This window comes from Ammospiza nelsoni, chromosome 27 (genome assembly GCF_027579445.1).
Source record: "Ammospiza nelsoni isolate bAmmNel1 chromosome 27, bAmmNel1.pri, whole genome shotgun sequence".
In the NCBI taxonomy this organism is placed as follows: domain Eukaryota; kingdom Metazoa; phylum Chordata; class Aves; order Passeriformes; family Passerellidae; genus Ammospiza; species Ammospiza nelsoni.
The window spans coordinates 2,522,297-2,545,992 of NC_080659.1; the positions used below are offsets into that span (position 1 = coordinate 2,522,297).

Genomic DNA, 23,696 nt, shown 5'->3' on the forward strand with positions numbered 1-23,696 from the left:
TCAGTGGCTGCTGCTGCCCAGGGTGACAGAGCTGGACAGGGCTCTGAGCAGCCTGGGCTGCTGGAAGGTGGAACAGGATGGTCCCTAAGGTCTCTCCCAGCCCAAACCAGCACTCCCAGGGTGCTCAGGGTGGGGGTGTTGGGGTGCCTGTGCAGGGATGGGGCTGCACTGATCATCCCTGAGGGATCCAGCTCAGGATCTTTTGGGATTCTGTGACTCTTCCCTGTGTGCTGAAAGCAGCTGTGCCACAGCAGAGCTGGGCTGCTCACACTCTCAGGGCTCACTGCCCCCTGAATTAGGTAATTCCAGGGCCTGAGATGCCAAACTGGGAATGCAGCTGGAGCAACAACCATGCTGCAGATTACTCTGCCCCAGAAAGGGCAGTCATGGCAAAAACCAGCTGGGGATGGCAACATCTCCAACTGCCTCAGCCATAATCCCGAAATTGTGACTCAGAGGCTTCTGTGTGAAGATTTCTGAATCAGTGTCCCTGCTAGAGTGGAAGTTGGGCTATCTCAGCAAAACTGCAGCTGGAACTAATCCCCCTGTGGTGTTTAACACAAACCCAGCACAGGTTGCTTGGGCTTGTGCACAGCTCTCCAGGCACTCAGCTGTGAAATGGAGATGGACCATGGAGGTGACAGGGATTCAAAGGGCAAAGCTGTTCCCAGTTCTCAGGGAAGAGGAAACAGCTGCAGCGCTGATTCCGCTCACACAGAGCCATTATAAGGAATTACAGCAGGATTACTACAGGAATAATAAATGCCATTATTGGAAATAATGAAATCTATCACTGAGCGCTGATGTGGCCCTGACACCCCCTGACACCTCCAGCCCCCAGCAGGAAAACCTTCCCACCACAACACACAAAGCAGGAATTGCTAAATCCCCTCTGATGTGCTCCGGAGATTCCGGAATTGCAGCTCCCCCATTGTTCCAGGCTGGACTCTGGGCAATGCATTCAACACAAGAGTTTCCCCTCCATAAATCAACACCCTGCAGGCTGAGGTGAGCACAAGCTCTGTTTATGTCATGTTCTGGGAGCTAAGGGCAGATTCCTGCAGCAGGAAAAGGACTTTCTCCTCATCCCTTTCACTTTCCAGGACTCCCAGATTATTTTTTTTCCCAGGCTTCTCCACTGAGCTGCAGACACTGTTTTATTTTTGTTTTTATTTTGACTTTTTTTATTTGACACTTTGTTCCATCCTGGGTTATCCCAGCAGCTTCGGGACACAAAAGGTGGGTGGAGATTTACACAATGATCCCTCTGCAAAGTGGAGCTGATCAATCCATTGTGCTCCGAGCTCCTGGATGGGGATATTTTCAAGCAAATAAAAATAAGGTAGCAAAAAAACACCCTAAGAAGTGGCCAAATGCAGCTCTGGTAGGTGCAGGTAATAAAACAGGTTGTGTTTTGGTGGCCACAGGTGTTGTGGCCTGAGTTGATGAAGAAAAAAAGAAATACAGCCATCTATGAGTTTTTTAATGGAAAACCATGATTTTTTAAAACCATTACAATGTCTCTTGAGCAGTTTTATTTGGTTCTATAAACACCTTTCCCCACTTAACTTACAAGGCATCCCTGCCTGCAAACACCATCACTTACACCATTCTTTTGAGCTCTCTTTCCATACAAGATAAAATCCATTGCTCTGGATGTGGCTCTGCCTTGGTTTTCAGGCTGAAATTATCAGAAACGGCTCAGCCAAAGATTTGATTCCCAAACCCATGGGAATGATGACCTATTTAGCTTTTTGTGCACATTTCCTGCTTTAAATTGGATTTTGAGGGCTGACCCTCACCCCCAAGGCATTAAGCTGCTTCCATCAGTCCCATCCAGAAGAGCAGTGGGGGTGTCCTGTTCCCAAATTCCCATCCTTTCCTCTGGACTGTTCTTGTTGTGGGACTGCACAAAGACCCAACCTCATCCCCAAGCCTTGGATTTCCAAGCCCCTGGCAGGAGATGGAAAGCAGAGGGCATGGCTTGGCTGGGACAGGGATTAGCCCAACTTCTGCTGTGTAAATAACCAGAATTTACCTACTTCTTCGTGAAGGCACAGCAAAAAAGCCTTTTTAGCCTAAAAGATCATTACAATCAACCATTCCCTACCCCTAGTCCCCAACTGATCCATTAACCAACTATTCCCTATCCTTGTTCCACTATAAATCCATGAAACAACCATTCCCCATCCCTATTCCCCTATAAATCCATGAAACAACCATTCCCCATCCCTATTCCCTGATAAATCCAGGATCCAACCATTCCCCATCCCTATTCCCTTATAAATCCAGGATCCAACCATTCCCCATCCCTATTCCCCTATAAATCAACCATTTCCCACCCCTACTCCCTTATAAATCCATAAACCAACCCTTCCTCTTCCCTATTTCACTATAAATCTGTGAACCAACCTTTTCTCATCCCTATTCCACTATAAATCCATAAACCAACTTTTCCTCATCCCTGTTCCATTATAAATCCATGAACCAACCATTCGCCATCCCTATCCCACTATTAACCCTTAAACCATCCATTCCTTATCCCTTTTCCACCATAAACCCATAAACTCACTGTTACCCATCCCTATTCCCTTTTAAACCCTTGACCTAACTATTCCCCATCCCTATTCCCTTATAAATCCATAAACCAACTATTTCCCATCCTTATTCCACCCTAAACCCACAAACCAACTACTCCCCATCCCTATTCCCCTATAAATCCATAAACCACAGCGAGGCCAAAGGGAACCAGTCCAAACAAAACCAGCTCACAACTCCAGAACCCGACTTTTCAGGGACTCACCCCACTACTTGTGGTGGGTTTATTACTAATTTTTAATTAAAACTTTCCCTCAGCACCGAGCTCCGTGCGAAGCCCTGAGGGTGCGATACCCCCGGGGGTCCCACAGGTGATCCTGCGGCCGCCCCTCCGCTGCTTCCAGCCCCAGGGCTGCACCTTACGGACGTGCCCGTGTTTTTCCATGACTCTTCACGTCTCTCCCTCCCTGTTCTCCCTCACACCCCGCTCCTCCCCCGGCCCCCCCGGTTACCTCAGCCGGGCGGGGCGCGGGCGCGGGACTCGAACCGGCAGTTCCGAGGGCAGTGAGGGGTTGCGGAGCGCCCGCCGGCCGATGCCCCTCCAGGCCCCGCCCCGCCCGCGGCGCGCGCAGCCAATCACGCACCGCTACCCCCCCGCCCCCCGTGCGGCACCCCCCAGCTGATGTCCCGCCTCCCGCGCTCCGCTCAGCCAGTAAACAGCGAGATATTTAAATAGACATCTAAACTGCCCAATAAAAGCCGTCTTCTCGTGCGAGGGCGTGGCACGCGCTGAGGGGCGTGGTCTCTTAGGGGGCGTGACAGACAGAGGGTATATAAGGAGGCAGTAGGGCCGCGGTGCCATTTTGTGTAGCAGCGCCTGGGGAGCGGGGGGCGGAGGCGGCGGAGGGTTTCGGGGTTCGGACCAGAGCGGCCGGATGGTGAAATCCTCCCTGCAACGGATACTCAACAGCCACTGCTTCGCTAGAGAGAAAGAGGGGAATAAAAGCACCATCATGCCCGCTGTGCTGAGCCTCAGTACCGGACAGAGCAGGTGAGGCGCCGCGGCCTCCCTCAGCCTCGCACCGCTGGGCCCTCGCTGCCTCCTTCCTCTTCCTCATCCTCGTTGTCGCCTCCCTGGTGGCCGGAGAGGGGCGGGGAGCGCTGCGTGGCCGGCGGGGGAGGGGCGGCCTGGCCCCGGCCCTGCGGGGAAAGGCGGCACGGGAGGGTGGAAAAAGCACCAAAAAAAGGAAATTTTAAGGCCCCAACGCTGTCCCGGCCCTGGGAGGGACCCCCGAAGGCAACCCCGGATTGGGGGAGGCTCCGGGCAAGCCTTGGGGGTGGGGAAGGCGGGGGGGGGGGGTGAGGGGAAAACAATAATTAGGCAAAGATATTGAAGGATTGAAGGCTGTTATCCCCTTATGTAACCGTGGATACTCCGCAAAACGAATCGAGGGTAAGAGTGTTACGAGAGCTGCTGGTTAAAAACTCAACCGAAAGATTAAAACACCCCCCACAGGTGCTGGGAAGAAAGAAAAAACCTGAATTAAGGTGCCTGGTGTGGAGCGGTGGATGCTCAGAACATCGATCTGCCCTTTCCACCTCGTGTGTGGACTGTGGAAAGAATTCTTTAACCGTTTTTATATTTAACTCCGAGCTAAAGATTGTTTTTTTTTCCTCCCTAAGAGCACGTAAACATCACTAAAATATATTTATGGCTGCAAACCTTCCTTCTGCACCACCTTTTTGGGGTAGAAATGTGAAATTATTGGAGATTGTCACAGCACACCTTTGGAAAAGGTTTTTAAAGGTTTATTTGTTAGGGAAATTAAAAATGTGTAGTTCGCAGTCATTCTCAGATAAAAATAAATAATGTTGATATTAAAGAAGAATATCTCTTACAAAGAGCTTAAAATAATGGGTTGAATACTCATTTAATTAAAATAACGCATTCAGTTAGCGCGGATTTTGTATTTTTAATAAAAGTTCGCAGTTGTTACCCTTGCTTCATATTAAAATATAAACATAATTTACCTTCCAGCACATAATATTTAACATCTCTGCCCTTTCCCAGCCTTTTTAATACGGATTATTCATCACAAGTTTCAAGCTCATTAAAAAGAAAAAAAACAACCAAAAAAAAAAAAATTAAAAAAAAAAACCCAAACCAATCCAAACCCCGCAAGTCGGGTGCAAAATGGTGGATTATTTTGTAGCTGTTTATTCGGATTTGCAAATGGCTGCAGTGGCTGCTGCTGGCACCCGGAGACAGGACGATTGTGAAAATTCCCCCAAGGGCCTCGATTGCTGCATCTGCTGAGATGACGCAACTCAAGAGTGGAGCCTGCGGGTGAAGGATGGTGCAGAGGGAGGGGCCAGCGCTGCTCTGCCACGGGAGGAGTGAAACAGCCTTGAAAAGGATGGGGAGAAACTTAAAAATATCCCTCGCACCTTCAGAAATACAGTGTTTTTCTCCTCCTTGCGGGATCGCCCTGAGGAGTTCAGTGGGAAGAGGTTTGGAGGTTCTGCGGAGGTTCAGGTGTGGCCTCAGCTCAAACAGAAGATTCTGGAGGTGGAGATGATTCCTTGGAATTGCCTGGGATGATCTGGTGGGGAATATCCCAGGGGAAAAAGTGATCCCTGCCTTGCTGGGATCAGAACAAGGAGAGCAGAAAGCAGCAAATTCCTGCAGGAATGTTCTTTTCCTGAGCTCGCATCAGGCCTGTCCTGCACAGAAACTCACTCAGCCTGAGCATTTTTCATTTCCACTCAAAACAGTGCAGTGGCAGCTCCCTGAGCACTGTCCTGGTGTGGAGCTTCCTTTGTCTTCCCACTTGAATTGGGAGGAGTCCTTTGGCCTAGGTTTGGGTTTTTTAACCCTGTTTAAATCCTGCAGGTGCCAGGGCTCTGTCCAAGCCTGTGTAACCATGTTCCCTTTGCAGTTCCAGGGTTCCCTTCAATTGCTGTAGTAACCTGGGTCCGGGGCCTCGGTGGTGCTCCTGATGTCCCTCACCCACCCCTGAAGATCCCAGGTGGGCGAGGGAATAGTCAGAGGGATCACAATCTTTCAGCTAATTTATTTTATTCGGTGAGTATGAGGTGCAAACAGCTTGATAACATTCAATTCTTCCTCTGAAAATGAGCAGGAAAATCACTCTGCTCTTGTTCCTGCTGCAGGATAATCGGCTGAATGTCACAGAAGAACTAACACCTAACAACAGGACAAGAATTCTCAATGTCCAGTCAAGGCTTACAGATGCCAAACACATCAGTTGGAGAGCAGTGCTGAACAACAACAACCTCTACATTGAAATTCCCAGTGGTGCTCTGCCTGAGGGGAGCAAGGACAGGTGGGTCAGGGAAAACTTGGCTATGGGAGAACACTTTGCTCTTTGTATTTTTAAAGTTTAATTTTGGGTTTTGAGGCTCTTTTGTGAGCCTGGTTTCAGAGCTGCAGGAAGAATCAGTCTGGGATTTCAGGCTGGTTTAGGCACTGAGATTTCCAGGCTGTTTTAAGTCTGTCACTGCAGCTCCTTCAGCTTTTTCTGTGCCACTGAAGAGTCCTGCCCTTGAGTTCTGCCTGGGCTTCAGGGATCTGGTGGTGTGAGGCTCCAACCTGTGCCTCTTCCTTAGGAATTCCTGTGTGGATTGGCTCTCAGGGCCTTGAAACTCTGAAGAAGCACTGCCAGAGCTCAAACACTCAGAGTGGGATTGCTGGGGTGCCTGTGCAGGGCCAGGGCTTGGCCTGGATGGTCCCTGTGGGTCCCTCCATCTCAGGACATTGCCTGGATGATCCCTGTGGGTTCCTCTCATCCCAGGACATTCCCTGGATCGTTCCTCTGGGTCTCTCCCCTCCCAGGACATTCCCTGTGGGTTTCTCCCATCCCAGAACATCCCTGGATGGTCCCTGTAGGTCCCTCTATCCCAGGGCATTCCCTGGGCACTGAACCCCTGGTGTTTCTCTTGCAGTTTTGCAGTTCTTCTCGAGTTTGCTGAAGAACAACTCCGAGTTGAGCACGTGTTCATCTGTTTCCACAAGAACAGAGATGACAGAGGTGGGTGTTCCCTGCACCTCCAGAGACACAAAATGCCTTCTGGTGGCAATGTAAAGTTTTTTTTCATTATCCCATGGGTGAAACATGTCTCCTACTTTGTTTTCTAGCTGCACTGCTCCGTACTTTCAGCTTTTTGGGCTTTGAGATTGTGAGACCAGGGCATCCCCTTGTCCCCAAGAGACCAGATGCTTGCTTCATGGCCTACACGTTTGAGAGAGACTCAGCAGAAGAAGACTAGATTGCAATGTTTGCCTCTTTAGAGCTTTCTTGTTGTCTATAAAAGATGATTCTGTAGAAATTTTGTCAACATCTTATTCCAGTCTATCTTAACTCTTGTGTGACCCAGCTGCTTTGGTGGTGAGATGTTGAAAATTTCAGATTCCACATCTTTCTCTGGATTTTGTGCGCATGTCGTGGTTGTGCAAAAAAAAATAAATGCTCCCTCCAAATTTAGCAGTATATTTCTTGAAGTTTAATATTGTGTTTGTGATACTGAAGTATTTGCTTTAATTCTAAATAAAAATTTATATTTTACTTTTTTTATTGCTGGTTTTAAGCTGTTTAAAGACTTGCACTCTTGAAGAGGTGGCTCTGGAACTGCCCCAACCATTAAAGTTGCAGGTGTGGAAAGGCTTTGCTTGTTCTTTGCTTGACTGGAACTCATGGGTGTGCTCTGACAGAGCTTGGAATAATCCAGAAATCTTGGAAAAGTCTATTTTAGTGAGTAATTAGCAGATGTGCTAATTAGGAGCAGTGCTTGCCTGCTCTGCCAGTGTTTTGTAGGATATTCAGCGTGTGATTTCATTGGGAAGTCTCAAGTGGAACATGATCAGCTCAACCCATGGTTGCTTTAAATACCAAATGTGCAACTTAAATACCTGGAATTTTATGGTGTTCCTGTAACAGTGCAGCCTTCCCAGTGTGTGCAGGTGACTCCAGCAACTGTGGCTGTGAGCTGGGAAGGTTTGTGGCACTCCTGCGGCTCAGTGGTGTCACCAAGGATTCTTGGGGGGGTTGAAGGGTGAGGTGGGGGCTGTGCTGGGGCTCCCTTGGTGTTCAGGGGTGAAAGGGGCTCCTTGGGATGCTGGAATTAACAAACCTTGGACTGAAGTTACAACAAATAAGTCTCCAAAGGGGCTGAGCTTTAAAATGTGGTACTTCCATGTTTTTCCATACTTGAAGGTTTGTTTGGAGCTGATCAATCTTTCCTCCATAAAACCTTGGAGCAGGGAATCCTTGCCACGGGTTTATTTCACCAGGTTCTGCTGGGTGTGAGTGAAGTCTCTTGAGTGCTGTGAAATGTTTGAGTGAGGCCCTAAAGTTTCCCCCACAGCCCATCCCTGGGCTCAGCAGTGCTGGGATCCCATGGAACACACTGAAATATTCCCTGAAACTCCTCGGAGATGCAGCACAGAGTAATTGGGGTGTGTGAGCTGTGATGCGCTGCAAAGTGGGCTCGTTAAAATTGGCTCTTCCCAATTCTCTCCTGGACCTACAGTTGTGCTGGTCCTGGAGGGAGTTTTGGAAGGCCAGTGACAGTGGGAAACTGCTCAAAGCTGGGCTGGGAGAGGTTTGGCATGGAGCTCAGGGCAAGGTTCTGCCCCCCGAGGCTGCTGGGCACTGCCCAGGCTGCCCAGGGAATGGTGCCAAGGCTGCCAGAGCTGCAGGAGCTCCCAGGGCTGCTCAGGGTGGGGGTGTTGGGAGCAGGGGCTTCACTGATGATCCCTGGGAGTCCATCCCAGCTCAGAATATTCCAGAATTTCATGGTAGTGGCATGACCAGGGGAGTGTGTCCTTGTTTTTCTCAACAGGCTGGCACAGGGCTGCTCTGGTTATCTGGAAAAATCCCTGTTTTCCTTTGACACATGTGCCATATTCTGCTCGCCACAGGGACAGGAGTGTGGAATGTGCCTGGTCCTGCCTCCATGGGATGTTTTGCTGATTTTGGATGCTCCTGGCAGAAGGGGAGGGGGTCACCCACGCTGCAAACCAGAACTGGGGGGGCTGAGCAGGAGACAGGGGAGCAGGTTTGGCTTTGTCTCCCCGGGATGATGAGCTGTGCCCTGGCCTTTACTGCCCTCTGGTAGCCACGGCAAATACTGCAGGAGCCACAGGGGCAGCGGGGTTGGGCTCTCCCGGGACACCTGCAATGAGATCTGAGCCGCATTTCTGTGCCAAATACTGCAGGAGCCACAGGGGCAGCGGGGTTGGGCTCTCCCGGGACACCTGCAATGAGATCTGAGCCCCATTTCTGTGCCAGGCTTGATGGGGTCCAGCCTGGGCAGGGAGAGGCTGCACTGGGGGATTTGGGTGCTGCAAACCAACCATGGGACTGAGCTGTTCTCTGCAGGGTCCCAGCTCTGGCTTGGTTTTGTTTTTTGGAGCACAGGGACTCTCTGCAGGGTCTCAGCTCTGGTTTAATTTTTGTTTTTTGGAGCTCAGGGACTCCTAGGAGGAATCCTCCCCATTCCAGCCATGCCCCAGGCTCTGGTGGCTGCCCTGGGGAGCCACTGCCACATCCATGGGCACAGCAGCTGTGGGAGGCTCTGTCCCACTGCTGTCAGGTGATGGAGTCCCTGAATCATGGAATTGTTTAGGTTGGAAAAGCCTCCTCAGACCATTGAGTCTGACCCCATCACCACTAAGCCATGTCCCCAAGTGCCACATCCACACTGAACACTCCCAGGGATGGTGACTCCAGCACTGCCCTGGGCAGCCTGTGCTGATGCCTGAGCACTCTCAGTGAAGGAAATTTTCCTGATACCCAGCCTAGATGGCTGTGAGTGAATCAATAATTGCTGAGGAATAACTAAAGTCACCTTCACCATGCTGGTCCCTCAGCATGGATTTGGGGACTGGGTCCAGGTCCCACGTGCTGCCAGGTGTTTCCCAGCAAGGAGCAGATGCCACAGCCCTGCCTTGGTGCCCATGAACTCACCTGAGCTGTTCACCAGAGCCCATGGAGGCTGTTCTGGGTAATCACCCCCATCCAGGGCAGTTTGGCTTTGTGTTTCCCTCTGGATCCATCCCTGGAGTGTGTAATGCTGGCAGAGAAGCACATAAAGGAGCAGTGTTTGAGAGGCTTGGCTCCAGGTTTTATTGAAGCTGTATTTTTCCTTTTAAAATGTCATTTTTATTAGTGACTCTGCCACAAATTGTCTCTGGGAGGCACAGGCTGAAGGAGCTGTTGGTTCTCAGGGTGAGCTGTGATGGGTAGCTTTGAGTGTAATTCAAAACAGCAAAAACCTGGTGGCTGCAAAAAGGCTCTGAGAGGGTTTTGTTCACAGTCTGAACCCCATAAACTTTATTTGAGATTCTCAGTCACTAAATTGATGCCTGGGACTCCCATCCAGCTGCCTTTCCTCAGGTGCTCTGATAAACCAGACTTAGAGTATCAAGCAAAAATTGTTTGAAGGTAAAAGCCCTGTGGTTTTACACACTTCATCATCCATGGGTTTGGGTTTGTAGAGCTTTCCCAGTGAAGACCTATTGAGATTTCTCAGGAACTGGTGGATTTCATAGAATCATGGAATGATTTGGGCTGAGAGGACCCTAAAAATAATTTAGTTTCAATTCCCCTGCCATGGGGAGGGACAGGTTTGGCCAGGGACAGGTTTGGCAAGGCCCTTGTGAGCTTTAGGACACCTTTGGGTGGGCTCTTCTGGAGGTTGTTTAGGGAGCATAGAGAACCTGGGTGACCTGGTAAAGGGTGTGTTCAGTGACCCCCTGGAAATACTGGCAGCACAGCCACTCCTCCAGGCCAGGGCTGACCCCAGCCCCAGCCGAGTTCTCTGCAAACCTCAGCAGCAGCAGAGCCCTCTTGATCTGCAGCCAGCTCTGGAGCAGCTCCAGGCTCTTCCTGCTCCTGGCAAAGAGCTCCTGGCGTGGTCCCCAGAGCAGCACCTGCAGGATTGCCCTGGCCTGCAGGATGGACACCCTCTGGTGAGGATCCCTGTGCAGCAGCAGCGAGGCCAAGCGCTTCAGTCCCGCTGAGTAGATGGACAGTGAGGGGATTTCAGGAAGCCTTTTGCTTCTAAAGTCCAAAATGTTCTCCAGGGAGATGTCCACGTGCAAGATCTGGTAGATCAGCCTGCCCAAGTTCAGCTCAGCTGCTGTTGGAGTGGAAGGTGCAGCCAGAGCGTGGCTCCAGTCCAGTTCCTGGCTGCTGGAACTAGGTCTCTGCTTCTCCTGCACTTTGAAGAAGTTGCTGATGAGCAGCCGTGGAAGGGACAGTCCTGGCAGCTCCTTCTGCTTCTGAGGGGGACACGGGCACTGCACCAGCAGCAGGTTCTCAGGGCACAGGTCCCCCTGGACCACGTTCTGCTCCCGGAGGTGCTCCAGCCCCATGCAGAGCTGCAGCAGCAGGAGGCAGCCCAGGCGCTCGTAGTGCCCGGGGCTGCTCCTGTGCAGAGCGTGGGAGCCCTTCACAAACTCTGCCAGGGTCTGCTGGGGAACCTCGGCACAAAGGAGCACCTGCAGGAGGGGCTGGGGGGCAGGACAGGCTGGATGCTCTCTGGAAGGGCTCTGTGCTCCAGGGATTGCTGGCAGCAGCAGCTCCCGGGGGAGGCGGTCGGTGAAGCGGCCGAGCAGGCGCTGGAGGCTGCAGTGGGTGCCCAGGGAGCTCTGCACGGCCAGGCTGGAGCAGCACGGCTTGGGGACCTGCAGGGACACACAGGACAGGGCCAGCTGTGCAAGGACAGCTGTCCTGGGCTTGGGACACCATGCCAGCTCAGGGCCACCAGCCCTGCTGTGACCCATATGTGGTGCTGCACCCTCCGAACACAGGACTGGGGCATGTGCTGGCCCCTCTGGCTGAGTTGGCAGGACCTGTCCCCCAGCAGGGCCATTTTTGATATGTCCCTTGGTCCCCCCCAGGCTGAAGCAGCACGGCTTGGGGACCTGCAGGGACACACAGGACAGGGCCAGCTGTGCAAGGACAGAGCCTTGTCCTGGGCTGGGCAGAAAAAAACAAGTGTAGAAGGTGGGTATGCTGAAATAATGAAGTTAGGGAGGAGTATTCAACCGACCACTTGTATCTGTGAAGAGCAAGGCCTGCTGTGACCCACATGTGGTGCTGGGGTCCCCCTGCACCCTCTGAACCACCCAGGAATGGAGCCAGATCTGGGACATGAGGGTGCTGCAGCCCCCACATGGGCTGCACTCTCCTCCTGCTCTCCTGGGCAGCCAGCTCTGCTCCAGCCTCTCCTCTGCTCGTGGTGGCCCCTCTGGCTGAGTGAGCAGGACATGTCCCCCAGCAGGGCCATTTTGGATGTGTCCCTTGGCCCCCCCAGGCTGGAGCAGCGCAGCTTGGAGACCTGGAGGGATGCACAGGACAGAGCCAGCTGTGCAAGGACAGAGCCTTGTCCTTGGCTGGGCCACCCTGCCAGCCCTGCTGTGACCCACACATGCTGCTGGGGTCCCCCTGCACCCTCAGAACCCAGGAATGGAGCCGGAGCTGGGACACGAGGGTGGGCTCTGATCCTGCTCTCCTGGGCAGCCAGCTCTGCTCCAGCCTCCCCTCTGGCTGAGCTGGCAGGACATGTCCCCCAGCAGGGCCATTTTGGATGTGTCCCTTGGCCACCCCAGGCTGGAGCAGCAGGGACACACAGGACAGGGCCAGCTGTGCAAGGACAGAGCCTTGTCCTGGGCTGTGACCCACACATGGTCCTGGGATCCCCCTGCACCCTCTGAACCCAGGAATGGAGCCAGAGCTGGGACATGAGGGTGGTGCAGCCCCAGATGGTCTCTCCTCCTGCTCTCCTGGGCAGCCAGCTCTGCTCCAGCCTCTCTTTTGCACATGCTGGCCCCTATGGCTGAGTTGGCAGGACAAGTCCCCCAGCAGGGCTGTTTTTGACGCGTCCCTTGTCCCCAGGGGAAGTGTCACCCTCACCAGCCAGCCCTGCCAGCAGCACTGTGTCATCCAGCAATGCAGAAGTAGCTGCAGGAAGGGGAAGTGGCCCCAGTGTCATGTTCCGTGGATAAACCAACACTCCTGGATCTCCTAGCTCCCTCTGCACCACCCAGACCCCTCACCCTGATCCCCCCTTACCTTGGCTGCCAACTGCAGCTGGCTGTGCTGGAAGGTGAAGCCCACCCTGAAGTACCAGGCGTCCCCGCTCTGGCAGCAGGGCTGGGGGTCCAGGACACCGAGGGCTGCCCAGCGCTTGCCCAACAGCTCTGCCTCCAGCAGCTGCTGCCTCTCCTCGGGCCCCAGCAGCTGCTCCTGCAGCAGAACCGAGAGCCGGGCCAGGGCGGCCTCCTGGCACCCCAAAACCACCCCAGAGACCCCGGCTGGGCTCTCCAGGAGCTGCCCCAGCTCCCCATCCCCTGTCCCGAATGTCAGCTCCTTCAGGCTGATGGAAGGGGCTTTCTGGGGGCTGCTTGGCGGCAGCGGCTCCACCAGGCTTTGGGATTTGCTCAGGGGCTTCTTGGAGGGTCTGTCCTGCGGGGGAGCCCCCTGTGCTGCGGGGATGCTGTACAGGATGCTGCCAGCCCGAGGCTCGGGGTCGTCATGGGATGGTGCGGGCGCCGGGAGGGACTCGGCTCGCTGGAGCTGCTTTTTGGGCAGGGGGGGCGGCAGCGGGTCCGGCTGGGCCCGGGGGAGGGGTCTCACAGCGCCCTCCCCCCGGCTGGCCTTGCGGGGAACGAGGTGGGCACGCAGCTCGCCTGGGGAGGGACGGACAGAGTGACAGGACAGACGGGACAGAGGAGAGGAGTGGGGTGGGATGGGATGGGATGGGATCCATGGGATGTGTTGGGGTGAGATGGGATGGGATGGGATGGGGTGGGATGGGATGGGGTGGGGTGGGGTGGGATGGGATCAATGGGATGGGATCAATGGGATGGGATCGGATCCATGGGATGGGATGGGATGGGATGGGATGGGATGGGATGGGATGGGATGGGATGGGATGGGATGGGATGGGGTGGGATGGGGTGGGTGGGATGGGATCAATGGGATGGGATCCATGGGACGGGATCAATGGGATGGGATGGGATTGATGGGATGGGGTGGGATGGGGTAGGGCAGGTGGGATGGGAGTACAGCACGTTGTTTTTTGCCCCCTGCATATTTCCAGCCCCAAAGCCACACCAGAACCAGCCAGAGGGGAGACACAGGGGGGAGGACAGGGCCAGCAGTGCCACTGCCCGAGGTGACACCGCAGCACGCAGGGGCACGGCAGGGTCAGGGGGTCACTCACCCACGTTGCTGTAGATGAGGGCCGAGCTGGGGCAGCGAGGGGGGCACCCCCCCGGCGTGTCCGGCATGGGGGTGGCGGCTCCGGGGGCAGCCGGGTCCGGGCTGGCACTGCAGAGCACAGAGCTGGCCCTGCACGGGCCGGGACAGCGTCACCCCCGGCTCCCGCTGCCTGTGGGGCCGGCCCAGGGGAGGAACACACACAAAAGGGGAAGCAGCGGCCTGGGGAGCCTTGGCGGGGCGGTTTTGGGGATAAACACGGGGAGTTTGGTGGCCCAGTGACCCCAGTTGTCACGCTGGGAAATCCTGGGGGTGGGAGATGCCCCAGGGGCTCCACACGCATGGGACACACCCAGGTGTGCCCAGGGCCTGATGTGGCACCGGTGGTCCCTGCAGGTGACCCCAGGGAGGGCACAGCGCTGGTAGAGGTGTGGGACAAGAGCAGGAAAGGCCTTTGAGACCCCCCAGCCAAGCCTGGGGGGCAGGACAGGGGTCTGGGCATGGGGAGGGGGCCCGAAGGAGGAGGGCACTGGGATGGAGCCGCTGGTTTCACTTCCCTGTCCCACTGTTGAGCTCTGACTGCTGCCACCAGCGATACTGAAACCACGCTGGCTTTGTCTAAACCTCCCCATTCTGCTGGAATACCCAAAGCTCAGCTCTGGCTGAACAACCCCAGCTGGTGCCCCCAACTCCCCAGTGCCCCCCAGGCCCCACAAAACACTGGGTTGGGACAGCAGCCATGCTGAGAGCAGCTCCTTCCCCTTTGCAGACCCTGGGTACCTGTGAGGTGTCCTTGGGGGCAGGGAGGTCCCGCGGGGCTCCAGCTGCACATCCCGGAGCCGCAGCAGCTCCCGGTGCCCATCCCAGCCCCTCCTGGTGCTGCCCATGGCGCTCGGGGCTCGCCCTGTGCTGCCTCCCGGCCTGGCAGGATGTGCTTTCAAAACCTGTGCTGGGCTCGGCTCAAGGAAGCTGGGCTTGGCTCAGCAGGGCTTGGTTCAGCTGGGCTTGGTTCAGCTGGGCTTAGCTCAGTCGGGTTTGGCTCAGCTGGGTTTGGTTCAGCTGGGCTTAGCTCAGTCGGGTTTGGCTCAGCTGGGTTTGGTTCAGCCAGGCTTAGCTCAGTCGGGTTTGGCTCAGCTGGGTTTGGCCTTGCCTCCCCACAGCCCCCGGAGCCCCCTGGCACTGCCCTGGTGTCGCAGACGTCTTTTATGAAAAATCATTTCCTTAGGTTTTTTCTCCTGAGAAGCTGAGAGGCCTCAGGAACAAAATGTAAACATTGATTATCTGCTGCTGTGGAATGCAACAGATGCATCTGGGATTGGTCTCATGTTGTTGTTTCTAATTAATGGCCAATCACAGCGAGCTGGCTTGGATTCTCTGTCCGACACACAAACTTTGTTATCATTCTTTTTCTATTCTTAGCTAGCCTTCTGATGAAACCTTTTCTTCTATTCTTTCAGTATAGTTTTAATATAACATATATCATAAAATAATAAATCAAGCCTTCTGAAACATGGAGTCAGATCCTCATCTCTTCCCTCATCCTCAGACCCCTGTGAACACCGTCACACCCCGGCCATGTCACTGTGTCACCGTCAGTGCCACCTGTGGGTTTGTGTCCCTCCAGCTGCTCCTCCTTCCTGGATGGCTCCAGGGATGGCTTGAAGGGTGGCAGCTGCTCTGAGGAGGGGATTGCCCCCCAACCCCCCCTCAAGTCACATAATTAATTCCCCCTACATAATTAAATCCCCCTTCCTCTGGGTTATTACTCTGGAGGGGGTTAGCAAGGAGGTATATTTTAATTTTCTTCCATGGACTGAGGTTGTGGGTTCAGTTCCTGAACCCACAGGTCAGAGTTGGAGCTGATGATCCCTGTGCTTCTCTTCCAACTCAGAATATTCTTTGATCTGTGATCTTTTTGCTGGGATTTCCTGCAGCCATTGCACGAGAGGAGCCCAGCCCTTGGGAAAAAAACCCTTTTTTTGTTTGTTTGTTCGGGTTTTTTTGTTGCTGTTTTGGTTTTTTGGGGTTTTTTGGGTTTTTTTTTTTTGGGGTTTTTTTTGTGTCCCAGAGCTTTACAGATGCTCAAAGTGCACCAAGTGACCCAACTCAGGTGGAGAAAATCCTCCCATTGGTGTCTGTCCCCTCTAGGAAAAAGTAATTTTTTAAACACTCTAAAGCCCAAATATTTCAATATTTCCTCCCTGTGGGAAGGGAGCTGCAGGGATTTCTCCTGGGGGCAGCAGGGTTGGGATGAGCAGCCTTTGGGAAATGTGGATTTCCATGAGGAAAACAGAAAATTCCACTTTTTGAGCCCAAGAACAGCAGGACCCTGGGTCCAGGCACCTCTGCAGGGATTTGGGGGCTGGGGTAGGACTGGGGGTGCTGGGAGCCTGCAGCCACCCCTGTGAGGAGCCCACAGCTCCCTCCCTTGTATTTATTTCTGTATTTCCCAGGGTTGTTGCTGTTGGCTGGGGCTGTTTCTGGGTGCTGAGGCCGTGTGTGAGGGCTGATAAAAAACCCTGTGGGGCTGAGTCACGCTTGGATCCAGCTCAGGGAGGAGGAGCAGGGCTCTGGGAGGGGACAATCTGCACTGTCCACCCCACTTTGCACCAGCAACCCAGACTGGTTTGGGTTGGAAGGGACCTCAGAGCCCACCCAGTGCCACCCCTGCCATGGCAGGGACACCTCCCACCATCCCAGGCTGCTCCCAGCCCTGCCCAGCCTGGCCTTGGGCACTGCCAGGGATCCAGGGGCAGCCACAGCTGCTCTGGGCACCCTGTGCCAGGGTCTGCCCACCCTCCCAGTGTTAGAAGCATCACTGTTTTTCCCTAATGAATAAAATTACCTTTAAGAAGTACTAAAAAATGGTAGGAATAAAATGACAGAATTCCTGCCATCCTGTGACCCTGCCAAGCTAGAGAGGAATGGCCAGGAAAGAGGAGCAGCCAGGAATTGCCTTTTAGCTGTGAAATTCCTCATTTGTCTTACTCCAACCAAGTTTTTGCCAAGTTTAAAAGCCACCCAAGCCTTTAACAAGGATGCTTGTTTCCTTTCGCCAACTTATGCAGGACTGTGCAAAATTCTGATTTAGTGGAGCATCCATGAATCCTTTGGTGGGTTCTGCTGCCTGTTCCAGGTGGATAAATCAGCTGCAGGACACGGCTCTGGTGGCACTGATGGCACTGATGGCACTGATGGCACTGACGATATTTGCAGACTGGTCCAGGAGCTGCTGAGCCCTTTTCCCCCTGGATTCTGGGACTGATGCAGGGAAGCTTTTCTTAGCTCCAGCCTTTTTGCTTTGTAAGGAAATTGATTTCTCTTCCCAGTGGGAGATAGGATCTTTAATCGCAGCCTCTGGAAAATGGTATTTTTCTAATTGTCTTTATTCTTTTTGCTGTTTTTTTTTTACCATGACATCGTTCAGCAGCCCGAGGGTGCTGTGGGGATGCTCCGAGCTCAGCTCAGGGCTGATCCCTGGGGCACTGAACCCACCCGGGGGCTCTCTCAGCATCTCCATCCTGCACCATCCCCCCAAAAGGAGCAGGGGGTTCAGTCCTGCCTCCCACACCCTCGGGCACAGGCAGGAGCTGCAACCTCAACCCTTCACCTCCCCGTGCCAGGAAACTTGAAGCAGGAAATGAGAGAAAAACCCCAATTTCCTCCTTCGTCTCACGGCAGATCTCCCTTGTGGGGCCTGCAGCCTCACGGTTAATTTGGCACCCAGAATCACCTCCCTCGTGTGGTGGGGAGGGAATGGGAGCCCCCCCGGACCCCAGGGAATTTTTGGGGCTGGAATTCCGAGCTGGAGTGACCCAGGGCTCGTTTCTCCAGCAGATGGAGGCATTGCTTTGCTGCCACATTTCTCTTCAGCGAGAAAAGCAAGGCACAGTTCTTCCCAAGGATTTCTGAGACTCACATTCTCTGAACCTCAGAGAAAGGGAGAACACAATTCTTATCACTTGCTGTGCCTGTGTTGTGCCCAAGTGGAATACAATATTGTCCTAGAGTGATATTATGATGCTTGTATCAGTTCTGTTGATGCTGGATATCATGTTCTGTGCCTTCTAGACTGGCTCTGAAGAGTGAAAGTTTTGTTTTGTTTGGTTATCAGCTGCTCTCCCATGGCTGGCAGGACAGACAGACGGGGCAGTACATGGTGCTGCTTTTGCTTTTAGCTTTGCTCTTGCTCGTTTCTGCTTTGCTCCTGCTTTTTGCTTTTCTCATTAGTTAGTTTAGCTAAGCAGTCTGAATTTTCCCTGGAATGTTTTTTCTTTCCCTTTCTTGGAATCACTCAAACCTGCTCTGGACTGGGACCTGGGAACACCGAGAGTTTGCACCTTGTGGCTGCAGCAGCTGCCCCAGCACAGGAGGGACTGAGAACAGAGCGACCACCCCCGAGAGAGACTTTCTGAATTTGTCATCTTTTTCAGAGCAGTGAAAGAGTGGTGTCATCTGGTATTGTTCATTCTGTGTGCTGGGGGTGTTGTGCCTGTTAAATAAACAGGTTCTTTCCACTTCTCTCCAAGGAATCCTTCCCAAACCAGCTGGGGGAAAGAGCTGGGGTTTGCTTTCTGGAGGGGCCCCTTTGGAAGTTTTCTCCCAAATTTGCCCTAAACCAGGACAAATATAGAGATTATTTATCCAAAGTGAAGATGTTTTGTTTCCTTGGCCTATCAGGCCTAACTCTGTGTGTATGTTGGGACTGTGAGCTAAGAGTCACGAGATTCTGGGCAGTGTAAACAGTTGTGTGCACAGTGAGTGCTTGGCAGATTGAGTTTAGATAAAATGTATATAGTACAGTTGTTCCAGACTGCAAGGCAAGATGTGTTCTATTACCATCTGTATGGCAGTTGGCTTCTGCTAATAGGGCTGTTTTCTTTATCTCTTCCACAATCACTCCTCCCTCAGGAGGGGACACCTGCTGATAACAGCCATTGAATGTCACTGCATGACTGATAGGAACTACAGCATCCCATTGGGAGATGTGAGCCCAGAGGGAGGAGCCAAGCATTCCTGCCTGGATATAATCTGGAGATTCTGGAACACCAGCACGGCTTCTCCACTGGATTCCCCAGAGGAACAGCAGCTGCCTCTTCTTCCACTGGAGCTTCAGAGGAAGAGACTGCACCTTTCTACAGGATCCCTGCTCCAGCAGAGCCACCCCTGACACTGCAGGACTCAAGGTGCTGCCTTTGCACCCTCCACTTTTGGCACATCCTCCTAAACACTGCATTAATAATTAATAATCAATTAATAGCAGCAGCAGTCCGTTAGCACACGTGCATTAATCATTTATTAGTTATTAGTATGGACTTTGGTATCCACTGGGAGGTGGTTTCATGTTGTTTATGTGGGGTTTGTGGGACTGATGGTGGGGATGGACTCAGGGGCTGCAAATCCCAGCAGAGCCCTGGGAAGGGGGAAAGTCTGCTGGAATTCCAGCGGCTTCCCAGCTTGCAGCAGGTCTGGAGAGCTCAGAGCTGTGAATTCTGGTGCTCCTGCCCTTTCCAGCTCCTGCTCAGGCTCTGCCCACTGATTTTGCCTTTTCTTATTGAGACACATGGGGAAGAAAAGGGGGAGAAAAACCTAAATGAGCCACAAAAGTCGCTTTTTTCCTGGGGTTTTTTTTTGTTTTTTTTGTTTTTTTTTTTTTTTTTTTTTTTTTGTTTTGCTCACAAATACATCTGACATGCTCATTACATAGAAAACTGTGCCAGGTCTGCACTGCCCTTTGCTCCCACTGTGAGGTCCATGCCCAACCCCCTCCCTGCCCTCCCACCCCCCTCCCCAAGGATAAAAAAACCCCAGACACCAAACAGGACCCTGGGAGGACACGGCATGCATGGCTGGGGGCGAGGGGCACCAGGCATGAGGGGCCACGGGGACAGACAGACAGACCCACGGCAGGGAGGGATGGACATGGATGGATGGATAAGGATGGAGATGGATGGATGGATGGATGGATGGATGGATGGATGGATGATGGATGGATGGATGGATGGATGGATGGATGGATGGATGGATGGATGATGGATGGATGGATGGATGGATGGATGGATGGATGGATGGATGGACGGATGGATGGATGAGGGATCGATGGATGGATGGATATGGATGGATGGATATGGATGGATGGATGGATGGATGGATGGATGGATGGATGGATGGGGGAACCCTGTAGCAGCAGAACAGGGCTGGGGGGATGTTCTGAGCAGCCACTTGTGCCCCACAAAGCTCCCAACTCCTCAGATGCTCTGGCGCCCATCAGGGAATGCACAGCTGCTCCCTCCAGCTCCCAGCCTGACCATCACTGGCTGGAGAAGGGATATCCAGGTGGGGAATATCCCTGCAGGAATGGAGACAAAGGTGGGACCTGCAGCAACCCCCAGGGTGCACATGGGAGGAGGAAGAGGAGGAGGAAGCAATGAACTCCCTGGATCCTCCAGGTTACACCCAGGCTCTTCCATTCCAGCTTCATTCCTTCTCCCTCACACAAGAATTCACGTCCTGAGGCAGAGCCAGGGCACAGCCTGGGAAGGGGTGGGATGGGAAGGCAGGAACCACCCCTGTGGCAGCAGGAGCAGCCCCAGGAACGTTGCCCCGTGGTCCTTAGCGTCGGAGGGTGCAGGATCTGGGATGGAGGTGTCAGCTAGGATGTTCTCCTGGACTGCTTCTTCCCAGCATTTCTCTCCTCTTCTTTCCTGGGCCATAGGGCCTGCCTGCACAGGATGAGCCAGGTCCTGCTCTCCTGCAGATTTTGACTTTGCAACTCCAAAAAAATGAACCCAAAAGTGCCTTTTGAACCCACAGGAATCCCAACCTCCCACTGGGTGTATGCAGAGATGGGGGGGCCTTGCATCACCCTGGGGTTGCTTTTCCTTATTTTAATGATCTTGGCCTCATTTTGCCTTTTTTTCCCTTTTTTTTTTCTTGCTGACACCTCTTTAGAGCCTGGCCCTGGAGGGTTATTATTGCTTGTGCAGAAGTGTCCCCGGGCACCCACATTGGCAGATGCTGGATCTTAAATCCATGGAGGAAAAGCTCTCAAGGCACATCTGTGCCCGGGAGGGGGGGGTCTGTCTTTGCCAAGGGGCTGGGGGACCCCTGAGCTTGGCACAACCTCCCCAGTCCCGCATCGCCCCGGAAGACATTTCTCTTGGAAATTAATTAAAAAAAAAAATCAGACCAAAACCCCCACCAACAACAAGAAAAGAACCACAAACAACTACCAGGAAAGTTTTCTGAAGAGTCCCTTACAAAAAAAGGGAAAGGGTGGGGGGAAAACAAGGAGCATTTTTCTCCCAGGCCCAAACACTGCTGATCTTTTGGCTCAAAGAAATGCATAGTTGGTAGCAAAAACTTCGCTACATCAGGAGCCCCTGGGACAGCCCCTGAGCTCTGAGGGCTCTCCACAGGGCTGGGACATTGGGGTCATCCCTCCCCGACCCTGAGGTCCCCACGGTTCTGACCCTGCTGGCTTGTGGCACCTCTGTCTCCAGCCATGTCCCAGCACAGCAAGGTCACTCTGCCAGCTCTGGGACACGGCCGGTGCTCCCGCAGCCCTCCCAGCCTGGGGCTGGGCTGCAGAAAATGGTTCTCCTCTGAGAGAGGCTCATATCATCTTCATGTTGAACTTCCTGGCCCCTCCCTGGCCGGTGGTGGTGGTGGGACCATCCACCTTGCGGAAGGAATATTCCACGGAGAAGTTGTTCTTGTGCTGCCCCCGTCCGCGGCTCCAGACGAAGAGCAGGAGGAAGCAGAAGAGCACCACGCCCAGGAAGGTGATGCAGCCCATGGCCGTGGAGACCAGGATGGTCTTGAGGTCCAAGGTGAACTTCAAGAAGACCTGGGTGTTGTTGTGGAAGGTGTCGTTGAAGTCGCTGAGGTACAAAGTCCGGTTGGCGAGGTGGGCGCTGTCAGCCGGGCGCCCCTTGACTGTCAGCGTGGCGAAGTAGGTGTCATTGCCACCTGCGTTGCTGGCGATGCAGATGTAGGTGCCACTGTCCTGCACCTGGGCAAAACGGATCTCCAGGGTGCCCCCGGGCAGCACCGTGGCCCGGCCCGTGCTGCGGGTGGTGATCATGCGGTGCTGGGGGGACACCCAGGCGATGGAGGGGTCAGGCTCGCCATCGGCGCGGCACAGGAAGGACACGGACTGTCCCTCCCGCGCCGTCACGTGCTGCAGCTTCCGATCCCGGATCTTGGGCTTCTGGCAGGTGAAGTACTCGAAGAGCACCGAGTCCGGGAAGTCGCGCAGGGCGTTGCCCTGGATTTCGGGCGGTGAGGAGCACATGGGCTGCTGCCCGTCGAAGTTGAGCGTCTTGCGGCGCTGCAGGATCCAGAGGAGCCGGCAGTCGCAGGCCAGGGGGTTCCTGTCCACCCGCAGCGTCTCCAGCGTGTTGACCGAGTGGAAGGTGCTCTCCTCCAGCGTGGACAGGAAGTTGCTGGAGAGGTTGAGCAGCCGGATCTGTCTCAGGCCAGAGAAAGCCTGCGGCTCCACAGACACCAGGAGAGCGCCCACGATGTGGAGCTCCTGAAGCCGGATGAGGTCTTTGAAGGAGCCCTTCAGCACAGTGCTAATGGGGTTGTAGGACAGGTTAAGGTACCGCAGGTACACCAAGTTCCTCAAGGCAGCGGCGGGCACGGCTGTGATGTTGGTGTAGGTGATGGAGAGTGAGGTGAGGTTCAGGCCCTGGAAGCTGGTGGGGGACACCTCCTCCAACAGTGGCCAGTTGTCAATCTCCAGCTGCAGGAGGTTGTAGAGCTTCTTGAAGTTCTGGTCCTCCAGTGCAGAGATGCTGAGGTGCCGGAGCCGCAGCACCTCCAGGTTCTGGAGGTAGGACAGCGACTCGGCCGAGATGGAGGTCAGGTTGCACTTCTCAATGGTCAGCTGCTCCAGGCCCAGCAGCCCCGAGAAGGCGCGCTGGGAGATGTACACCAGGTCATTGTCACCCACCTCCAGGCTCTTCAGGTTGCGCAGGTCCTGGAACATGTAGTCCAGCAGGATGACCAGCTTGTTCTCGCTGATGTCCAGCAGGGTCAAGTTGGTCAGCTTGGTGAAGACCCCCGGGGGGATGAGCTTGAGCTGGTTCCCCCGCAGCCGCAGCGTCTGCAGGTTGAACAGGTTGCTGAAGGCGCCGGGCTCCACATTGGAGATGATGTTCTCGCTGAAATCCAGCTCCTCCAGCAGCGGGTAGGGCGCCAGGTCGCCGGGGTTGAGGCAGCGGATGCGGTTCTTGTTGAGCTCCAGCACGCGGGTCTCGCTGGGGATGCCCTCGGGGATGGCGGTGAGGCGGCGGCGGTGGCACAGCACCGAGCGCAGCTGCGGCGCGCACTCGCAGCGCGCGGGGCACGCGCCCGCCCGCGGGGACAGCAGCAGCAGGGCCAGCAGCGGGAGCCACCATCTCATGGTGTGGGGCATGGTCTAGGGGCTCACTGCTGCGCTGCCATGTGCCTGTGACAGAGAGAGAGAGCAGAGTCAGCGGGGACAAGGTCATACCCTGTGACAGTGTTCATAGGGGTTCTTGGATGAGGGAAGAGACGAGGATCTGACTCCATGTTTCAGAAGACTTGATTTATTATTTTATGATATATATTACATTAAAACTATACTAAAAGAATAGAAGAAAAGGTTTCATCAGAAGGCTAGCTAAGAATAGAATAGCAAGGAATGACAACAAAGGTTTGTGGCTCGGCTCTCTGTCCGAGCCAGCTGGGCTCTGATTGGCCATTAATTACAAACATCCAACACGGGCCAATCACAGATGGACCTGTTGCATTCCACAGCAGCAGATAATCATTGTTTACATTTTCTTCCTGAGGCCTCTGAGCTTCTCAGGAGGAAAAATCCTAAGGAAACGATTTTTCATAAAAGATGTCTGCGACAGTACCCTATTGGAGTAATTA

General features: G+C 54.0%; 3 protein-coding genes across 3 annotated transcripts; 1 reads left to right on the top strand and 2 right to left on the bottom strand.

Moving 5' to 3' along the window:
- The first annotated feature begins 3,458 nt into the window (after positions 1 to 3,458).
- OAZ1 (ornithine decarboxylase antizyme 1) lies at positions 3,459 to 7,124 on the top strand. The gene is given in 6 exon segments (XM_059489616.1): positions 3,459 to 3,589; positions 5,478 to 5,535; positions 5,537 to 5,623; positions 5,713 to 5,885; positions 6,505 to 6,590; positions 6,698 to 7,124. Coding segments are annotated over 6 exon segments (651 nt in total). The 5' UTR covers positions 3,459 to 3,473; the 3' UTR covers positions 6,829 to 7,124.
- A 2,560-nt stretch (positions 7,125 to 9,684) lies between these two features.
- PEAK3 (PEAK family member 3) lies at positions 9,685 to 14,675 on the bottom strand. The gene is made up of 5 exons (XM_059489994.1): positions 14,568 to 14,675; positions 13,792 to 13,919; positions 12,825 to 13,255; positions 12,639 to 12,719; positions 9,685 to 11,248 (listed from the first exon to the last, which is right to left on the bottom strand). The coding sequence occupies exons 1-5, from the start codon at positions 14,672 to 14,674 to the stop codon at positions 10,262 to 10,264; spliced, it is 1,734 nt and encodes a 577-aa protein (XP_059345977.1). The 5' UTR covers position 14,675; the 3' UTR covers positions 9,685 to 10,261.
- A 6,578-nt stretch (positions 14,676 to 21,253) lies between these two features.
- On the bottom strand, positions 21,254 to 23,211 carry LINGO3 (leucine rich repeat and Ig domain containing 3). Its single transcript, XM_059489863.1, has one exon. The coding sequence runs from the start codon at positions 23,209 to 23,211 to the stop codon at positions 21,403 to 21,405; it is 1,809 nt and encodes a 602-aa protein (XP_059345846.1). The 3' UTR covers positions 21,254 to 21,402.
- Positions 23,212 to 23,696: the final 485 nt, after the last annotated feature.